The sequence below is a fragment of the Oryctolagus cuniculus genome, chromosome 14, assembly GCF_964237555.1.
Source record: "Oryctolagus cuniculus chromosome 14, mOryCun1.1, whole genome shotgun sequence".
Lineage (NCBI taxonomy): Eukaryota > Metazoa > Chordata > Mammalia > Lagomorpha > Leporidae > Oryctolagus > Oryctolagus cuniculus.
In genome coordinates this window covers 33,392,321-33,411,191 of record NC_091445.1, presented here as the reverse complement: position 1 = coordinate 33,411,191, position 18,871 = coordinate 33,392,321, and the positions used below count along the sequence as shown (strand labels likewise).

Genomic DNA, 18,871 nt, shown 5'->3' with positions numbered 1-18,871 from the left:
GACCCCTGGCAACCATCTTAGAATCATTTTTTTTCAGATTCCGCAAGGGTCTTTGACAATGGGGACTTTGTTCTTCAATGTAAGAGTATGAGAAAATCAATCTAAGAGGGCTGCACATTTATATTTTTTAACTTTTTATATCATAAAATGTTTTAAATTTACAAAACAAAAATTGTAAAGCAGTTTAAAGACTACTCCCAGCATCTCCTTTACTAACATATTATAGTAGTATGAAATATGTTACTGAATTTTGCATGATATTTTTTATTTAAAAAAATTAGCTCTTCTAGAAAATAGTCAGTTAGGTATTACAGTTTTATTAAGGCTTGTAACTTATAGCCATTAAATAGATTTCTGCTTTTTATTTAATTTTTTTTGTTTAGATCAACATTTTCAATCACAAATGAATTCATCTTAAAATTTAATGAAACGCAGGATCCAGTAGAGAAGGAGGAATTGTTGGAGATAGCTAGAAAAAGCATTACCAAATGTAAGGTAATGGTACACTCTTTCATTACTTATTACATAAACTTTCTTTTGTAGCTGGCAGATGATAACATATTCTAATAGGTACACTTTTCTTTAATTAGGCATAGCTAAAATATTAATGCAGAGTGCAGAAATAATTCAATGTTAAATGGCTTTTGGAATGAAGGTTCCTCATAAATTATTGGAAAATATTCTTTTTTACATCAGTTCCATAGTCCATAGCAGAATATCAAAAGCTGGCTAAGAAATCTTTGATTATGAAAAATTTAGTGTTTCCTGAAAAAATTTTAACTGAGATATAATATATTCCTAGAGAAGAAAGAGAGCCTTCCTAAACCATTACCATACTTGCCAAAATGCTCTGAATTTCCTCTGTAACAAATTATTCTTAACTTACAAAAAAGCATACATTCTTTAAGATTATTACAGGGGTGTGCATTTGGTGGAGTGGATAAGGTGCCCATTTCAGTTGCCCACATCCAATATCAGTGAACCTGAGCTCAAGTTCCAGTTCTGCTTTTGACTTCCACTTGCTGCTAACATGAATCCTGGGAAGCAGTAGGCTCAAGTACTTGGGTCTCTGACACCTATCCAGATGGGAGAGCAGAATTGAGTTTCAGGCTTCCAGCTTCAGCCTGGCCTGGCCCCAGCTAACTAGGGGCCTTTGAAGAGTGGACCAGCGAATGGGAGATCTGTCTCTGTGTCTTTCAAACAAATAAAATAAGTGAAAATTTTGTAGAATATTTATTTATTTGAAAGGTTGGAGTGACACAGGAGAGACAGAGCAGAGAGATCTTCTATCCACTGCTTCACTTTCCAAATATCCAAAACAGCAAGGGCTAGGCCAGGTCAAAGCCAGGAAATTGTTGGAACTCCATTTGGGTCTCATGTGAGTGGCAGGAACGCAAGTACCTGGGCCATCATGCACCGCCTTTCCAGGTGCATGCAGGAAGCTGGATGAAAGCAGAGCAGCTGGGACTTGAACTGGTGCTCACATGGGATGTGGTGTCTCAAGCAATGACTTAACTTGCAGCCCCACAATACCTGGCCCTGAATTTTTTAAGCATGTTACATTAGTCATTAGTTCTCTAATTTTTAAACAGATATCAAAGCAAAGCAGTAAGTAAAATAGGCTTCCCTTGATTTTCCCTACATGAGATTCAATTTGACAGGAAAAATATACATAGAATTTTTCTTTGATGCTGAATAATTCATGAAATTAAAAAAAAAAAAAACCTGTACAAACCAGGGGCCTAAATTAAGCCACTATTTTGTATGTGTATGTGTGGTAGGTTTTTTTTTTTTTCTTTTTTTCCCACTTCTTGCTTGCCTTTACATTTGAAAATTTTGGAAAGATATATTTATAATATTTGAGGGAGAAAAAAAAATGAGAATGCAGGCAAGCACCATCAATACAATCATGCATGAGTTTTTTCCAGTTGGCCCTATGCTCCTGGGGTGGCCGCAGGAGTAGGTGATATGAGGGAGGAAATGCATCCTGATCATCTCTCTTGTGTTCATTAATGGTGAGCCCATCAACATTGAAGTAAGCAGTTTTCTAGAAAATTGGCATCAAACTCATTTCATTAATATTTTTTCTTATAAAATTAGAAATGCAGTCTCTTGGGAAAATAAGATAAAATATTCTCAAGCAAGCAAAAAGTGAGAATTATTCTCTGTAAGTAACTAATATTATGATACAGCATATTAATAAATGTTCTCTGTCGCCCCCCCTCTTCATGGAGGAACGACACTAAACCCTGCCTAGGCTTCATATCCGAGTCACGGCACCATTATGTCGCTCCCCCTCTTCGTGGAGGAATGACACTGAACCCTGCGCTGTTCTTTTGTCTGCTCGGCCCTCCCCGGGTTTGCTGCTGGTTCTTCCCGGGTTGGCTACCGTCCCTTCCACCTCTGTGGAAGGGCGGTTCCCCCTGCCACTTTCCCCACTTCCGCAGGGGAGCGGCACACCGCCGGCCGGCTCTCTCGGGGGCTGCTCAGGTGTTCCTTCAGATAGATGTTCCCTGTTGCATGTTGTCTCTCTCCTCCTTTATAGTCCTCTTCCACCAATCCCAACTCTGCTGCCCACACGCCGAGTATGCTGCTCTCCTCCAATCAGGAGCAGGTCCTGCTGCTTATTGGTTGAACTGGAGGCAGCTGCGTAGAAGGTGTTTCCTCCTCTCCCAGTGCCATATTGTGGGAGAGCAGATGCACAGAATAAGTCTTAATTCCAGTAACTTAGTCTAGTCCGAGTTGCTCCCCACAGTTCTCTACATCTGGAAGCTTATGTAGTTTATAGAAAATTTTGAAAAATACAAATGATAAAAACAAAATTATAAAGATGTGTTCAACTCTGACTATGGAGCCTTGACCTCATAGACTGACTTTCAAAATATAATTAACAGATGGAAAAAATAAACAAATAACAAGCCCCATATATTTGTTTGCCCTTTTCATGCTTCCTTGTAACAGAGAAAACTGGGTCTTAAAACCCTGGGCTCTGGAAAGCATGTTGATCTTCCAGCTGCATGGACTGAAGTAGTGTTTCTGGCTCAATGCAAAGGAGAAATCCAAGATGGTATGTATTCCAGCTGGCCTCTTAAGTATCTTAGGTGTCTTCTAGATTAGTAGCCAAGGAAACAACTGGAGAAATTTTTCAGAAATTGTGTAAGAGAAAATTAAGATTTTTCAATCACTATTAAAGTATCTTACATTGTTTCATTGTGAAACTTCCTTTTATACTTTTGAGTTAGGACTTTGTAATTTTGTTTCAAAAAGTTTCTAGCCTCTATTACTTTTTTCTAAAATTAGTAACTCATTAAAATAATATGAAATGTCAGTAGTTTCTAATTACCATACATATTATATGTCAGAGAAACTTATTTCTACATTTTATAATTCTTAATCATAAAACAGGAATTAAATTACCACTTTTTTTCTGCTTATTTAAACCAACACTTTTCTTTTATGTATCTGTCTTCAGATACCCTTTTCTCAACCTAAAAAAGAAATTAAATAACATTTTTAAAAGATTTTTATTTATTTATTTGAGAGACAGAGTTACAGAGAAAGAGAGAGATGTCTTTCATCCGCTGGTTCACTCCCCAGATGCCTGCAACCACGGGAGCTGGGCCAATCCGAAGCCAGGAGCCAAGAGCTTCTTCTGGGTCTCCCACATGGGTGCAGGGGCCCAAGCACTTGAGCCATCTTCTACTGCTTTCTCAGGCCATAACAGAGAGCTGGACTAGAAGAGGAGCAGGCAGGACTCAAACCAATGCCCATATGGGATTCCGGTGCCACAGGTGGAAGCTTAGCCCGCTATGCCACAGCACCGTCCCCAATAACATTATTTTTAAGGGAACAAAATTATTTCTATCATCATCCTAAATATTTTGTATATGCCCTTTAAAATGAGTTAGAGTGTTGACCACATGAGGTCAGAGAATACTTCCTCATGTAAATTGGGTTTATAGTGCTTTCTGAGAGTATGCAAACAAGAGGAAGAATAAGAAATATTTTGTATTTAACTTGCAATCCTTCACAGTATCATCCACATCCTGACCTCTTTGAAATGTTTAAATGCTATTGAGCAAAGCTTTCTTTGTTTACCCTCCATCAGCAGCCACTTGCTTTGAATTGGCAGTTAGATTTCAGTTTTATTATGGCATCCTACAGTCTTGTGATTCAGAGGAGCACTGGCCATGGCCCAGCCCCTGTAGCTGGTCTAGCTCAGTTGCAACAATTCCCTTTCACTCACCAGTGATTGGATTAGGAAACAAATGACCTGGTCCTGACCAAAGGGATGCAAAGTCAGAATGTGCTTTAGAAAACAACATGTGCCATTCCTTCTCTGTTCCTCTCTCTCTGATGCCTGGAGCTCCTGTGTCATCACAATCAAATACCTCAGGGAACTAACTCAGCTGAAAGCATTCACATAGAACCCTAAATAACATCTTAAATATGGTCCATTTACATCATCTCCACAAAAGAAAGAAACTCCTAATAGGTGTCGTGCTTTTGCTCTTGTTTGCTTCTCATTCTGTAGTTCCTCCTTCATTCAGTAGTGACCATTTTACAGCTTCAAGAATTTCCAGTGGCTTCCAGTTTCACGGAAAATAAACCCGAGTTCCATATTATGATGTGCAAGGCTGTGTGTGTCTTGCCCTGTGGCCATGTCTGTAGTTATTCTCTATGCTCCAGCCATCCTAAGCCCCCTTCCTGTTCTTGAACATGTCCTATTTTTTCCTTCCTCAAGTCCCTGCATTTGTTGTTCTCCCCTAGATATTTCCCTCAAACCCTTTATAGTAACTTGAGATTCTATGTTTTCTAGGTCCTTAGTTCCATATTCTTCCTTCTTGTGCTCGTCGGGTTGGTACTACTTCCTCTGTCTCATCTTTCTAGCATACTACTCTTCTCTTTTACAGACATTGTTAGCACTGCCTTTCATCATCCATTTCTGTGGTTATACATTTTTCTACCATTATATGTGTGGGCTAGCAATCTATTGAGTGTTGGGTGTAGTAGCTTGGCATTCTTGGTCATTTTTCTTTATCTCTTTAAGTGGTCTCCATACCTGGGTGACTTCTGAATCCAATGGCAGAATAGAATTTCCCATATGGCAATTTAAATTTCCAAAGCTAGTTTGAGAGCGGGAGAGAGATTGATCTCCAGGTAGATTACATCTTATTGCTGAAGCACTCACAATGTCTGTTCAAGTTTAAGGGGAAAGCAGCATAGATTTTGTCCCTTGATGGAAAGGAGCCAAAGAATTTGTAAATATATTTTAAAATCACAATCTGTTTTTATGACCAAGTAGTTTATTTCAATAATTAATTTTAACATGTGGGAAAACAGGATGATCTACATTTGATGGAGTTTCTGCTTTGTAATATTTCAGAAGCTTTGAATATGCTCTATGTTTCCCTGGACCATATTTCCTTTGATTATGATCATCTGCCTGCCTTATTTTTTGTTGCGGAGTCCATTTTGTACAGGCTCTGTTGTGATGCACTTCTGAGGACATATTTATATTCAATTGAAATGAAGCTGGCAAAGGTATGTCGCAAACTTTCTGTAATATTTTTAATTGTCCTATGTACTACATGTAGCCACATAATATCTGTTTTAGGATCAGGACAGTTACTTTTATTATAGAATATTCTCTCATTTGGTAGTTTCTTTTAATTTCTAATTGTAGATGTATATTGTTACTTGATATCTAAATGGAAATTAAGAAAATATAAGTTAACTAAATAAGGAAGTAATAGTTAATTGAAAATCAATACTATTGTTTTCTGAATCTATACAGATTTTCTCTTCTCAACTTTTAAGGATTTTAAATGCTACCTCATCTGCCATTTAAAAATGATGACAGATAAATGTTCCTTTGAGAAGATGAGCTGTTCTTTTGGTATTCTATGACATTTCAGAGTTTCAAAGTGCTTTATATGGTCTCAGAGGTCTTATGGTTCTGCATTCTATGATCATATGAGTTGACTTCTGCAAAATTTATTATTAGTCAAATACATTTAGCTTAACTGATAGTTTTATTGCTGATGGAGACCAGATAGATGCAGATACACAGGATAGAAACTGACCATGTGAAGAACTGGCACTTTACACATAAGAGATTTTGGAGGGAGAGCCAAGATGTTACCCATAGCTGTTCTGGGATGATGAGCTTAGGATGATTTTTTTTCCTTTTTTCTGTATTTCTCCAGTTGTCCCTTATGGCTATATATTTATAATAAAATTATGTAAATATAAATGTTAATATGAAATACATTAAATATATGCACTATTATAATGCTGAAATGAATGGAGTGAAATGCACAAAATAATGGAAAGCAAAAACACAGAGCAAGTGTGACTTTTCTCTCTTTTTCTTGCTATCTCTTTTGGTGACATTTCTGCAGTTCTTGCTTTTTGCATTTCTGATAGAAAGAAAAATCACTACAAAATATGTAATGGTTTTACCAATTGAATATATTGCTTTTATTTTATATATACCATGCCATTACATTTTTAAAAGATTTCCTATCTTCTTATCTGTAAGGCTAGAAAGGGAAACCTGTTGAAGTGAAATGGACACTATGAGAAACAGTGACTTGATCAACCCTTGTCCTGACTGTTGATGTACAATGTAATACTTTATCCCTTTTAGTATTTTTTTTGTTCTAGTACTATTGGTTGAACTCTGCGATTAACACACAACTATTCTTAGGTGTTTAAATTTTAACTGAAAAGTGATCCCGGTTAAATATAAGAGTGGGAATAAGAGAAGGAGGAGATGTACAATTTGGGACATGCTCAATCGGACTTGCCCCAAATGGTGGAGTTAGAAACGTGCCAGGGGATTCCAAATTCAGTCCCATCAAGGTGGCATGTACCAATGCCATCTCACTAGTCCAAGTGACAAACTTCAGTTCACAATTGATCACACTGATAGGTCTAAGAGTCAAAGGGATCACACAAACAAGACTAGTGTCTGATAATACTAACTGATAGAATCAAAAGGGAGAGAATTATCCAACATGGGAAGTGGGATACACAGCAGATTCATAGAATGGCAGATGTCCTAAATAGCACTCTGGCCTCAGAACCAGCCCTTAAGGCATTCGGATATGGCTGAAGAGCCCATGAGAGTATTGTAGGCATGGAAAGCCAAGACACTCTGGGAAAAAAAAAAAAAAAAACACCTAAATGAAAGATCTCTGTGATTGAGATCCCAGTGGAAAGAACAGGGCCATCCAAGAAGGAGGTACCTTTCTCTGAAGGGAGGAGAGAACTTCCACTTTGACTAAGACCCTGTCGGAATAAGATTGAAGTCAGCGAACTCAAAAGGCTTCCATAACCTTGGCAACTCATGACTAGAGCCTAAACAAGAGTGTCAAATTGTAAGTCAACAACAGGAGTCACTGTGTACTTACTTCTCATGTGGGATCTGTCCTTAATGTGTTGTCCAATGTAAAGTAATGCTATAACTAGTACTGAAACAGTATTTTACACTTTGTGTTTCTGTGTGGGTGGAAACTGATGAAATCTTTACTTAATATGTACTAAATTGATCTTCTGTATGTAAAGAGAATTGAAAATGAATCTTGATGTGAATGGAATGGGAGAGGGAGCGGGAGATGGGAGGGGTGCGAGTGGGAGGGAAATTATGGTGGGGGGGAAGCCACTGTAATCCATAAACTGTACTTTGGAAATTTATGTGTTTACTAAATAAAAGTTAAAAAAAAGAAAATTTGTACATGTTCTTTTTTTAAATTGCTATATTTTTGTCCTTTTATATAATCCACTGAAAGACCTGATTTACAGTCCTTTGTCCTGTCTGGCTTTCTCATGATAAAACAAACAAAAAATCTAGAAGGGTGGGGTAGGTAACTTGGCAAGTTCTTACAGTAGCTACAAACACATAAACAACATTAGCTATGTGCCTTCTACCATAAATGACTTAAATACACTAAGCATATTAATTTATTTAGTTCTCACAGCAACTGTAAGAAGTAAGTGCTATTATTTCTTTTTTTTTTATTTTTTTTATTTTTTTTATTTCTTTTCTTTTTTTTTTTAATCTTTTATTTAATGAATATAAATTTCCAAAGTACGACTCATGTGTTACAATGGCTTCCCCCCACATACCGTCCCTCCCACCCACAACCCTCCCCTTTCCCACTCCCTCTCCCCTTCCATTCACATCAAGATTCATTTTCGATTATCTTAATATACAGAAGATCAGCTTAGTATACCTTAAGTAAGTATTTCAACAGTTTGCAGTGCTATTATTTCTTATACAGGGTCTTACAGATGAGGAAACAGTTACACGTGGAAAGTATAGCTGTTACCCAGAGCATCATTCAGCAGAGAATGTTTTCAAACCAAGGCAGTTTGGCTCCAGAGTCCAGTGGAGCTTCAGTTTTGGTGTCACACATCTACTTGGTTCTCAGATTTACTCATTTTAAAGCTTACTGTTTATTGTTTTAGCTTATATAAGACTAGCAGTGAGAACAACCGTGTGCTGTATTTATAATGGTATTTCAAAAAGTTCATGGGAACACTGAAGTACAAGGTTAAGTTTATTTTGATGCAAAAAAAATGTTGAAATCCATACATAATTTTTACATAGATACAGATTTTCCATGGCTGTGGTGGCCATCTGGGGAGTGAACCAGCTGATGAAAGATCTCCCTCTTTTTCTCGCTCTGTCTGTAACTCTCTGTAACTCTGTCAAAATAAATCAATAAATCTTTTTTGAATATAGACAGTGCTCTTCAAACTTTCAATAATCAATGCAGAGAAAGGGCTGGAGAAATGAAGAGAACAGACAGGAAGAGAAGGAGAAAGGGAGGTAAAGGAAATGGGAGGGATGTTGGGAGTGTGGGGGAAGAGATTGGGGGAGCAGAGGTTGCATTGAGGAGGCAAAGCTTGCAGTGCCAGGGTGCAGGGAGAACATCCACGGATGTCACATGAGGAGTGATGCAGTGAGAGCCCGGCATTCCTTAGAGATATGGGAAGGCAGACTTTTCAGTAAAAATCTAGTCTTCAGAATATTACATATGAAAACTTTGAAAACCATTTCTGCAAGCATAGCTTTAACTAGAGATAACCTTTGAATCAGGTGAAAATTCATGACCAAATTGGGTTGTAATACAGAAGTTTTTCATACTGACCTACTTTTCATATATTTTCTCTTTTAAATTAAATTTTTGAACATTAATGAATGTTCTTTTCAATATTGATCTCTAATCCCTTGAAAAATCCTTAAATTATTCTCCTTACAACTTCTGTTAATTTGTGGGCTGTACCTGTGGGAGTTGCCGCCTGAACACTGTCATCCAGAACACTGACCCACTCTTTCAAGTGGTCTACTGACCTCCGTGACTTTTTCATTAACTTCAGTTTCTGAGAGAAGCACGAACAGGAACAAGTGGCCTAGAGAAAGAGACATTATTGGCATGCCTTAGCTACATTTTATTTGTATTTATTTGTAAGTCTACAAAGGGTACAAGTTTATAATTTATATTTACAAGTATGGATAGTGAATTCTCAAGACCTGTTAATGACAGAGGCATGTAAGAGAAATAATTGAAAGTCACTGCTGCAGTAGAAAGTTTGTGGCTTTTAGAGCAATACATACTGTCTGCGTTCAAAGTCTTGGTAATGCCATGTACTGACTTACTAGTCTATGTGAAATACTGGGGCTTGGTCAGATTCATCTTCTACATATATAATAATATCAATCATAATAATAATAATGATGATGATAATGATACTCTGCATTGCTGTTAAGAGGATTTGGAAATATCTATCTCTTTATATAACCACAGACACACAAACACACAAGATAGTTATAGCTATTCCTGTTATTTGATTCTTCTTCATGATTTGCAACTTACACAACTTATATTCTATTTTTATTCACAGTTTATATATTTTTACTAATTTACTGTGAAGTCTTATATATTATATATTCTTATGGTTATTCTCTTTTTTGTAGTCTATGGAAAACAAACTTCAGCGATACATGTATTTTCAATGTCACAGAAGTAAGATTTTCAGTACTTATTTAGTAATGACACTGCAAGTTTTATTTTTTTGTGAGGGCCTAGGGAGCATAGTACAGCACACTATGCACAAGTAGAATGTTTCTCAGAAATGCCTCAAACTGTTTTTTTTTTTCCAGACTGGTTTGATTAAGACCCATATAAAGAAATAACCTTTGCATTGTAATGTAGCACACACATAAAATGCACTCACTACTGGAACGAGGATATACTCTGACATTTTCTCTTCTTCTTTTATTTAAAACCTCTCTCTCAGTTGATTTCATGACTCACTTATGGAGTATGATTGCAATTTGAAAAATACTGTTTTAAAGGATATAGAACAACATGGCATTCAGTATTGGTTATTATGTGTAATGCAGAGATGATTTATGGAATTTTTTTGGTTGAACTAGCATTCTCAACTTGATACAAATGTCTTGCAGTTATTGCAAAAATACATAATATGAAGTGAGTTTGAAGTTGTTTCATCAAAAGTAAATGCAATAACAAAATGATTCATTTTCCTTATGGTTTTTAAGCACTTATCGATGCAACACAAAATACTCTTTTCTTTTCTCTCTTGACAGATTGGCTATTTGATCTTCTTGCGACTTTTTATATATTTCCTGCATGGTCACCTAGAAAGTTTTCAACCACATTTACTTCGGCTTCAACCGTTTTTATATGGTAGAATCCTTTCCATTTTTCACACGTGTAATCTTTTATGTCACACTGTGAGAACTTAGACTGTCACTGTAAAGAGCATAAGCTGTGTTTTATTTTTCATGAGAGGTAATAAATGCAGTGTTGAAGAGCAAAGCCCCTGGGCCAAACAGTGTTAGTTCAGCTGTTGTGCCCCCATATGCAGACTTTTCATTGCTTTGTGTTAAGAACAGTTAAAATCTACTCTCTTAGCTCTCTTTGCAATTTTGAAACATATGTTGTCCCTAACTCTCATCACAGTGCTGTGCAATACATCACTGGAAGCTATTCCTCCTGAGTAACTGAAACTTTGTACCTTGGACCAATATCCTTCCTTTCCCATGCCATTGCTCATGCCCCATTCCCCATCCCCACCCCCACACTCCCTGCTGACTTCCCCATTCTGTGTCCAGCTTCCAACTTTCCTTCCTACTTAAGTGTGTGACCTTGTTTGTTACTCAGTCCCTTATTTAGTAGTGTTTGTGTCACTGATTTTCAAGAAATTTCCTGTTTGAATATGGGAACTCCCATGGCAATGTAAATGCTGGATGGGGATAAGGAGAGAGAGTGGATGCAGGAGGCCAGTTAGCTCTGATGTTCCTAGAGGGAAAAATGTTAAAGGTGGCAACTTTTACAAGGGGAATGGCATACAGTAAAATTGTTCTGGAAAATGCTTAGGAGAGAGAGACTGGACTTGGTTATCAGTTGGATCTGGCTATACATAAAGGAAAGTGAAGAATTCAAGAGGAAGCTGAAGTTTTGGGGTCATTATTTGGAGAAATATTGGAATTCTGAATTTTGCATTCACTCACAGCTATGTGAACTCAGCAGGTGGTTGAAAATGTAGCTTTGGAACTGGGGGAAACAAATGCAGCCTGGGATCCAGATGTGACAGTCATTTATGTTCATGTGGCTGAGATAATCAGAATGGGGAGCAACTAAGTCTAGGAGGAGAATTTTGGGGAACACAAACATTTAATGGATTATTGGCTCCTTGTCTGTGTAGAAGAATTGTCATTACTAATTTTTCCACCATGTGGATGGACCAAAACTCAAAGAATATCTAAGAGTTTATAGGACAGCCGCCAAGACGATTCTGTTGAATATCATAGTCTTATACTAAACGACATTTTTCCTACATTTAAAATATGTGCCTTTAAAAATCAGTAATAAAAACGTCTTGAAATAAAACTGAAAAACATTGGACTAGAAGCAAAGACTTTTTTTTGGCAGAATTGTAATTTCAAAGTATCCATTGTGGATACAATATCCATTACAACTTGATTAATTTTCAGCCGAAAGCGTCCAAGCATTGTTGAGCAGTAACAATATTTAATTGGGCACTCAACCAGTATGCAATTGCGGTTCCCAATTACATAAACTCTTAAGAATGAATTATTTATATTGTAGTTTTATATTTCACCACCAGGGGGCAGACATAACATTATAAATCTTACCTAGATGGAGAATTGTACAGCGGTTTTGGCTTCTATGTACAGGATATAATTATAGTTTAGTAACTAAAAGAGAAATGAAGCAAATGCGATATACTAATGAAATATTTATCCATTTTTTACGATAGCACTTTGTTTCTCTGGAGAATCATACAATCAATATCCAAACATCCTTTTACAAGTGCAATTTATCCTGAAAATCTCAGAAATTATATGTAAAAGAGAACACCTTTATGGATCAGTTTTTAGCCCTATGGGAAACCAGGAGGCCTCTGGGAACATGTGCTCTGACATGGTGGGTATACGCTATTGTATGCTGCATCACATAAGATTACTAGGATGAACTAGCTGTGCCTGTCAATTCAGTAAGCACTGCTAGAGATGGACTTCGCTCTCGGCGAGGGGTGCAAGGGAAACAGACGAACTCCATGAAACCATGTGCACATTTTGTTTTCTGTTACACATACCTTTTTTATAATGGATAGAAAATTAATTTTCTAACAATTTCTAAAAAAGGGAAAAATACTTTTTTAACATAATGCTAGTTATGTTAAACATAAACATAAAACATAAACATAAAAGCAACTAAGGCAATTTAAGGTAGGTTCTTTCTCATTGATTTTATATATTTGCTATCTCACGATTTTCCCAGGCTTCCTTTGGACCTTTTCTAATGCTAGATATAAATTAAACATATAAACAAAAACATTTAAGGTAATCTTTTTGAACCTTGTGAATGACTGATACAAAGACACGTTTGTTCAGTAATTTGAGCCTGCTAGTTATAATCACTAATGACCACAAATTGAGCACTGGAAAGAACACTGCTCAGCGATTGGCTGAGTGATCTAGAGGAGGTTCTGTGAGCTCTCCGCACCTCCACCAGCTTAGCTTTGGCAGTCATCCTTGTCACCACCACCGTCACCACTGTGTCTGCTCTCACTCTTTTTGCTGTGAAGAGCTGAAGAAAGGTGGTGCCTATAGATTATGAAGTGCCGTGTAAGTGGAAGTTAGGACGACTAAAAACCACATTTAGGAATTCACAATTAAACCCAGTAACTTTCATCCAAAGGCATGCTTCTGTTGACTTAATGGAATGATTTGAGTGTTTTTTAGACAAGTAAGATGCCATGAAATCTTGGCCATATGCACATTCTAGCTGTGAGGCAGGCAGCTTTCAGTGTTGACTTCCAGGCTCTCTGAGCACTAACCCATTTTGTCACTCTCGGTACACACACAGACAGCAAATGAATGTTTAGCGCCATACAGCTCAGCCCAGGTTGGAAAGGCTAAAAATGTCAGCACGTGACAAGAAGGTATCTGCTCAGAGTGGGGGTGAGTCCGTAAGCCTTTGTGTCTTTTTCCACTTTGCAGAACAAAAGGGCTTAGATTCAGTCTCTTCAGAATCCTGTCAGCTCTACCCTTGTGATTCCAGGAAGGCGTCTTCCCAGATGAGGGCTGTCCGTTTTGTTGCCCTTTTCTGCCTCCTACTTACTTCGTGATAGGGACTGTAGCCTCGTCCCTGCTACAGCTGCTGACTTGGCCAATCAGCAGATTGTGTGCTGTCACGTTCCCACTGTCAGCCCCCTTTCTCTAGTGAGCGTAATCTAAGCCAGCCTCTGGAGTTCCCCCGAGAACCTACTCATTCAGCGCCCATCTCTCTCACCTTCTGGAGTGCCTAGCAGGGGGAAAAAAGAGATAAAAACATGACTGATACATTTGCAACCACCTTTCTTTCTTCCTTATTATTAATTATCGAAGAGGATTTGTGAATCTATTTTTTCCTTCAGCCCTTATCCTCTGAAGATGCTAAAATTTCCGCTGTAAAATATACGCTTTTTAATAATTCCTTAATTTGTCATCAAAGTGTTGCTAAATTTGCTTTTAAAAGTCTGTAGAATTTATACATCAGGACACACAAAATGTGACTGTTGGCTCTACTTAAGAATAGGACATTTCCTCTCTTCAGCTACTGCATCCCATTTCTCTTTTTGATGTCCTTTTAAGTGAATTTAGAGGGTTTCCACTGACTTTGACAAATGGTACTCTTTAATTAGCTCTGAGGATTGCAGGGTCTGAGCCCTGGATGGAGTTTTCCACTCTGTCCGAAATTTCTGCTCCAGCATAGCTGAATTTTCCTGAGCACAGTTGTCACATGTAAAAGCAACATAGTTCTTTGGAGAATGTATATTTAAACACAACTAAAACTCAGTAGACTGTTTATTGAAGATTGTCACCCGTTCTGCATCTCAAATATTTCTCATGTGTTCTACATATTAGATCTCTAAAAAGCAGTGAGTATTCTCATGTGGTTAGCAAGCTCACCCTCTGATGTATTAAGTACCTGGGACATTTTATCCCATACTTTAGTTAAAAATAGTTTCCAGGAATTGAATTAGACTGAGACAGAGGTTCTTTAAAATTAGGATCATTACACTATGATCCACATCGTATTTTCCAGGTTAACACATTTGTATTGAGAGGTCTTTTTAATGCCAATGTCAACAATCCCCCAAATGAATAAAAGCAGAGATGAAACACAGAAAACTCTGAGCACTCAACGCAGAGTCCACACTTCACCAGTCACTTCTCGCTGGTTTGTCTACCTAAATTCGCTTAGAGTTCCAGCCAGCTGTCGATTAACAGTGCTTTGCTAAATGGGTTTTTCAGAGTAGTCACTAAGTTGGCATTGTACAAGCTACAACTGAGAGTCCAAACCTGGACAACAAGGAGGGAGAGGACACAACCATAGGATTTGGAGAACAAGGAAAGGAAGGGAGGCAAGAGGGCAGCTAAAGGTCCTACGAGTCACTGAGTGCAGTGCTCAGTGCTTCTCAGCCACGTGCCTGGGGTAACAATCGATGTCCAACCGTTTTTTCTTTCCAAACCCTTGAAGAACAACACCTTTGTATAATATAGTAATGAAAATTACTGAAAAATAGAACAAAAAGATATAAAATACAAGCTTAATTTTTGTTTGACTATATATAACAATTATATATATTTATATACACAGAAATGATATGTCCTGCAAGTTGTTTCTTCTTCATGTCCACCCTCTTAGTAACATTTTGAAAATGGTACGTACCTATCAAGCACATCGTGGGCAGGACTGCTTTAGTGAAAAGGTAAAGCAGTTTACACCACTTACTAAGGCTCACCCTCTCTGCTATACTGATTCTATACATGGCAATTGAATTAAAACACAACATTGCTTAATAAATCGAGTCACCCAAGTTTGATACATATTTTTTAAAAGCAGGGAAGAAACTAGGACGATTTCCACGAAAATGCTTAAAATACACAAGGGCACAGGTAGCCATATTGTGTTTATTACTTGTTGCGAAGGGATACTACACTCTACAGGAGACGATGAAGTGTCGCAGAAAGAGGGTGTGAGAATGATTCTATCACAGTACTTGGACTTTGGGTGATCCTAGGGTTCTCTTTAGAGTTGATGGTGTAAAAAAGTAAGATACCCAAGGGCTTTGTTTCTGTCTGTGTTTAGAAAAAATTTGTTTTTCAATGACTTTGTTTATTATACATCATGTGGAGTTTTAGGAATTGATGTCCAACAAGAGATCCACATGACCCCATTGTGACCTTCTAACAACATACTGTCCTAAGTCATGGACATCAAAGGCTGCATTTTTTCCTTTGTCATTCATAAGTAACAATGACATCATGTAAAACTGAAAACTAAACTTACATCTAGTTCATTGTCTAAATCCTCATTTTTCCTTTACCAAATACTTTCAGGAATTTTCTCTGCTGATGGTGCGTGATTGTGTTAACTGATTTGATTTTTTTTTTTTTACTTAAATGATTAGTCTGTATAACCATGGAAAAGTGCACCGATTATTTTAATTAGTCAAGTCGTCTAAACGTTTCTAGACATCTCGTTACTAGCCTATTTATTCAGGATAAGTTTTCATGCAGAGGATTGTTGAGCATCCAGGCTGAGGCAGCTAGAACGAGTTGAGAAGAGAATTTGCTATGTGTAGGTTCCATATTTTGGATGGGCTCTACCACAAAAGAAGGAAACTGAGTTAAGTGTGCATAAATAATGTCATATTATTTTAGAATAAAGCTCTTACATGGAATATTCTAAAATTCTCAAGACATATTAGATACCATTTGCTTTACTGAAGTGTTTTTCCTGAGTTGGCAGCCTTGTGCAGAATTTGTCTTGCTCATGCCTTTAGCTCCAGCATCCAACAGCTATGTCTTTTACATAAAATAGATCAATACAGTTCCAAGGGATTTCACTAAACAGTTTACTCAAAAAATGTCTTAGTCTATAATTTATGTATGAACTTTTGGCCTTGTATTTTGACAGTGCTCAACAGGAAAATTATCTTTAAATTTTAACCTTGATTCTTTTCTATTCAGTGAGTAACAGTTATAAAGCACTTTAGATTTTAAGTGTTTTTTTTTTTAAGATTTATTTATTTCTATGAAAGGCAGATGGGTGTGGAGGGGGGAGAGAGAGAGAGAGAGAGAGAGAGAGAGAGAGAAAGATTTTCTGTTTGTTGGTTCAGTTTCCAAATGGCTGCAACAGCCAGGACTGGGCCAGGTGGAAGCCAGGAATCTGGAGCTTCATCCAGGTTGCACACATGGGTTCAGGGATCCAAACACTTGGGCGGTCTTCTGCTGCTTTCCCAGGCCATTACCAGGGAGCTGGGTTGGAACCAGTGCAGCTGAGCCTGGAATAGCACTCATATGGGATACTGGCATCACAGGCAGTTTCTTAACCTGCTATAGGTTAAGCCCCAAGAGTTTCTTTTTTTAAGAGCACAAAATATCAACTCAGTTAACAGTCTGAGAACATCTCACAGGATGTGCCTTTGACTCTTCACTGTTGGTAAATAAGTAAATGAGATTGTTCTGTTATTGTCTACCAGTTACTTTCGTAGGCACTTAAATCTGTGTAAGTGTTAGGGAGCACTCTAAGGAAAAAACAACAGCCCATTCTTTATCTGAATTTCTAGGCTTTTAAAATAGTTATTTCATAGACATTGACTGTATCCTGTTAGGCATATATTTTGGTTCTTAAAGTAGAAACCCATAGTTTAAAATCTACACTGCTATTAGGTCTTTGTTCAGACTTTCTCAGGTCCCCTTCTCCTTAGCTGTCAGAGATACTCCTTAGCTGTCAGATATCCCTTAAGGATACAAGGTATGGCTCATACAGTATTACTGATATCAGTGAACAGGGGATCCCTATGAGAAAAAAAATGCGTTAGGTTCAGGCTAGCTGTCCATATAGACTTAACAGAAATACACTTACATAAATTGCTTCAGTTGGTGAGGCATGAGATGTTAAGAGAATGCATTTTCATTTGTGAATTTAGCATTTATTTTCACATTTGTTCAAATCACACACAGATATACTTTTCTATTGTAATTTCAGGGACAGTTGCCATTGGATCAGAGAGGGTATGAAGTTAACCACCTGCTCTGGCACAGTGTTGCTGCATGGTCTTGTGTTCAGCGGGACAACCCTCAGCTGGATGACGTGCTCCAGCATCTCCTGTCCCAGAAAACTCAGCTTCAAAAGAAATGCTGGTAGGGTGATCCTATAAATCCAAGTAGCTCATGGAGAAACCTTCGTGCTAAAGTGTTCAATAACCTTTGTACTTAAATGTTAATCACACCTCAGTTGACTATGAAGCAAATTTATAATCTCAGTTCCAAAGGCAAGGGCAATTTATATATTTTGTATCAGTTCATCTCATCAATAAATTTTTCCTATCTTGTTTTTTTCTGGTTTTGCTAAATGTGAATGCATATCCAAGGGTACTTCAAAAAGCTTTTGGAAAATGGAAATAGAAGGTAATTTTGTTTACTATAAATTAATTTTGAAAGCCGTGCATAGTTTTTCATAATATGAGTTTTTTGAAGTCTCCCTCCCTAAATATGGATTTCAAAATTTTTTGCAATAAAGCAAACTTATCTTTGAAATACATTTTCCATGAACTTTCTGAAGTGCCCTCATATTTTGTAGTGTGTCTGTAGTAAATGAAATCCGTTATTGAGACATCTACTCTGTATTTAAAACATCTTTTATTTTCCATATTCATCCTTGGAGTAAATACAACAAGATTCTATTTTTAATGCCTTAACGTGACAGAAATGAACTTTGATTGAGAGTGTTCGTTTCCTCCTGTGCACAGTGTTCACTTGAAGGAAGGAATTTTTTTTATGAATTCACAAATGATAATTGTGTATATTTAAGGATACAAGGCAATGGTGTGTTATATGAATATCATGTTCATGATTTTATCACCCTAAGTGAGATATCACTGCCCCACTTACTTTGCATTTATTTGTGGTGAAAACATTTAAAATTTATTCTTTAAGCAATTTTGAAACACACAGTATGGTTCTAATTGTGGTCACCTTGCTGTGCAATCTGTTGGTATAACTTACTCTTCTGAAAGGCAGAATTACAGAGAGGCATAGGCAGAGAGAGAGATAGAGAGGCCTTCCATCCGCTGGTTCACTCCCCAGATGGCCACAATAGCCAGAGCTGTGCTGATCCAAAGCCAGGAGCCAGGAGATTCTACCCGATTTCCCACGTGGGTGCAGGGGCCCAAGGACTTAAGCCATCTTCCACTGTCTTCCCAGGCCATAGCAGAGAGCTGGATTGAAAGTGGGGCAGCCAGGACTTGAACC

At 37.5% G+C, this 18,871-nt stretch overlaps 1 protein-coding gene across 25 annotated transcripts in view; it reads left to right on the top strand.

Moving 5' to 3' along the window:
- TMEM232 (transmembrane protein 232) overlaps positions 1-18,871 on the top strand; it is a 343,834-nt gene that overhangs the window by 94,394 nt on the left and 230,569 nt on the right. For 21 of the 25 annotated variants that reach the window (XR_011381960.1, XR_011381961.1, XM_051853886.2 and 18 more), the window contains 6 exons: positions 384-495; positions 2,962-3,067; positions 5,387-5,544; positions 10,625-10,724; positions 12,322-12,488; positions 17,607-17,761. Coding sequence is in view for 23 of the 25 variants with exons in the window: in XM_051853886.2 (XP_051709846.2) it covers positions 384-495; positions 2,962-3,067; positions 5,387-5,544; positions 10,625-10,724; positions 12,322-12,488; positions 17,607-17,761 (798 nt within the window). In the remaining 2 variants the exon portion in view is untranslated. The remainder of the gene's footprint in view (positions 1-383; positions 496-2,961; positions 3,068-5,386; positions 5,545-10,624; positions 10,725-12,321; positions 12,489-17,606; positions 17,762-18,871) is intronic. The other 4 variants (XM_051853898.2, XM_051853897.2, XM_051853896.2 and 1 more) reach the window with 4 other exon arrangements.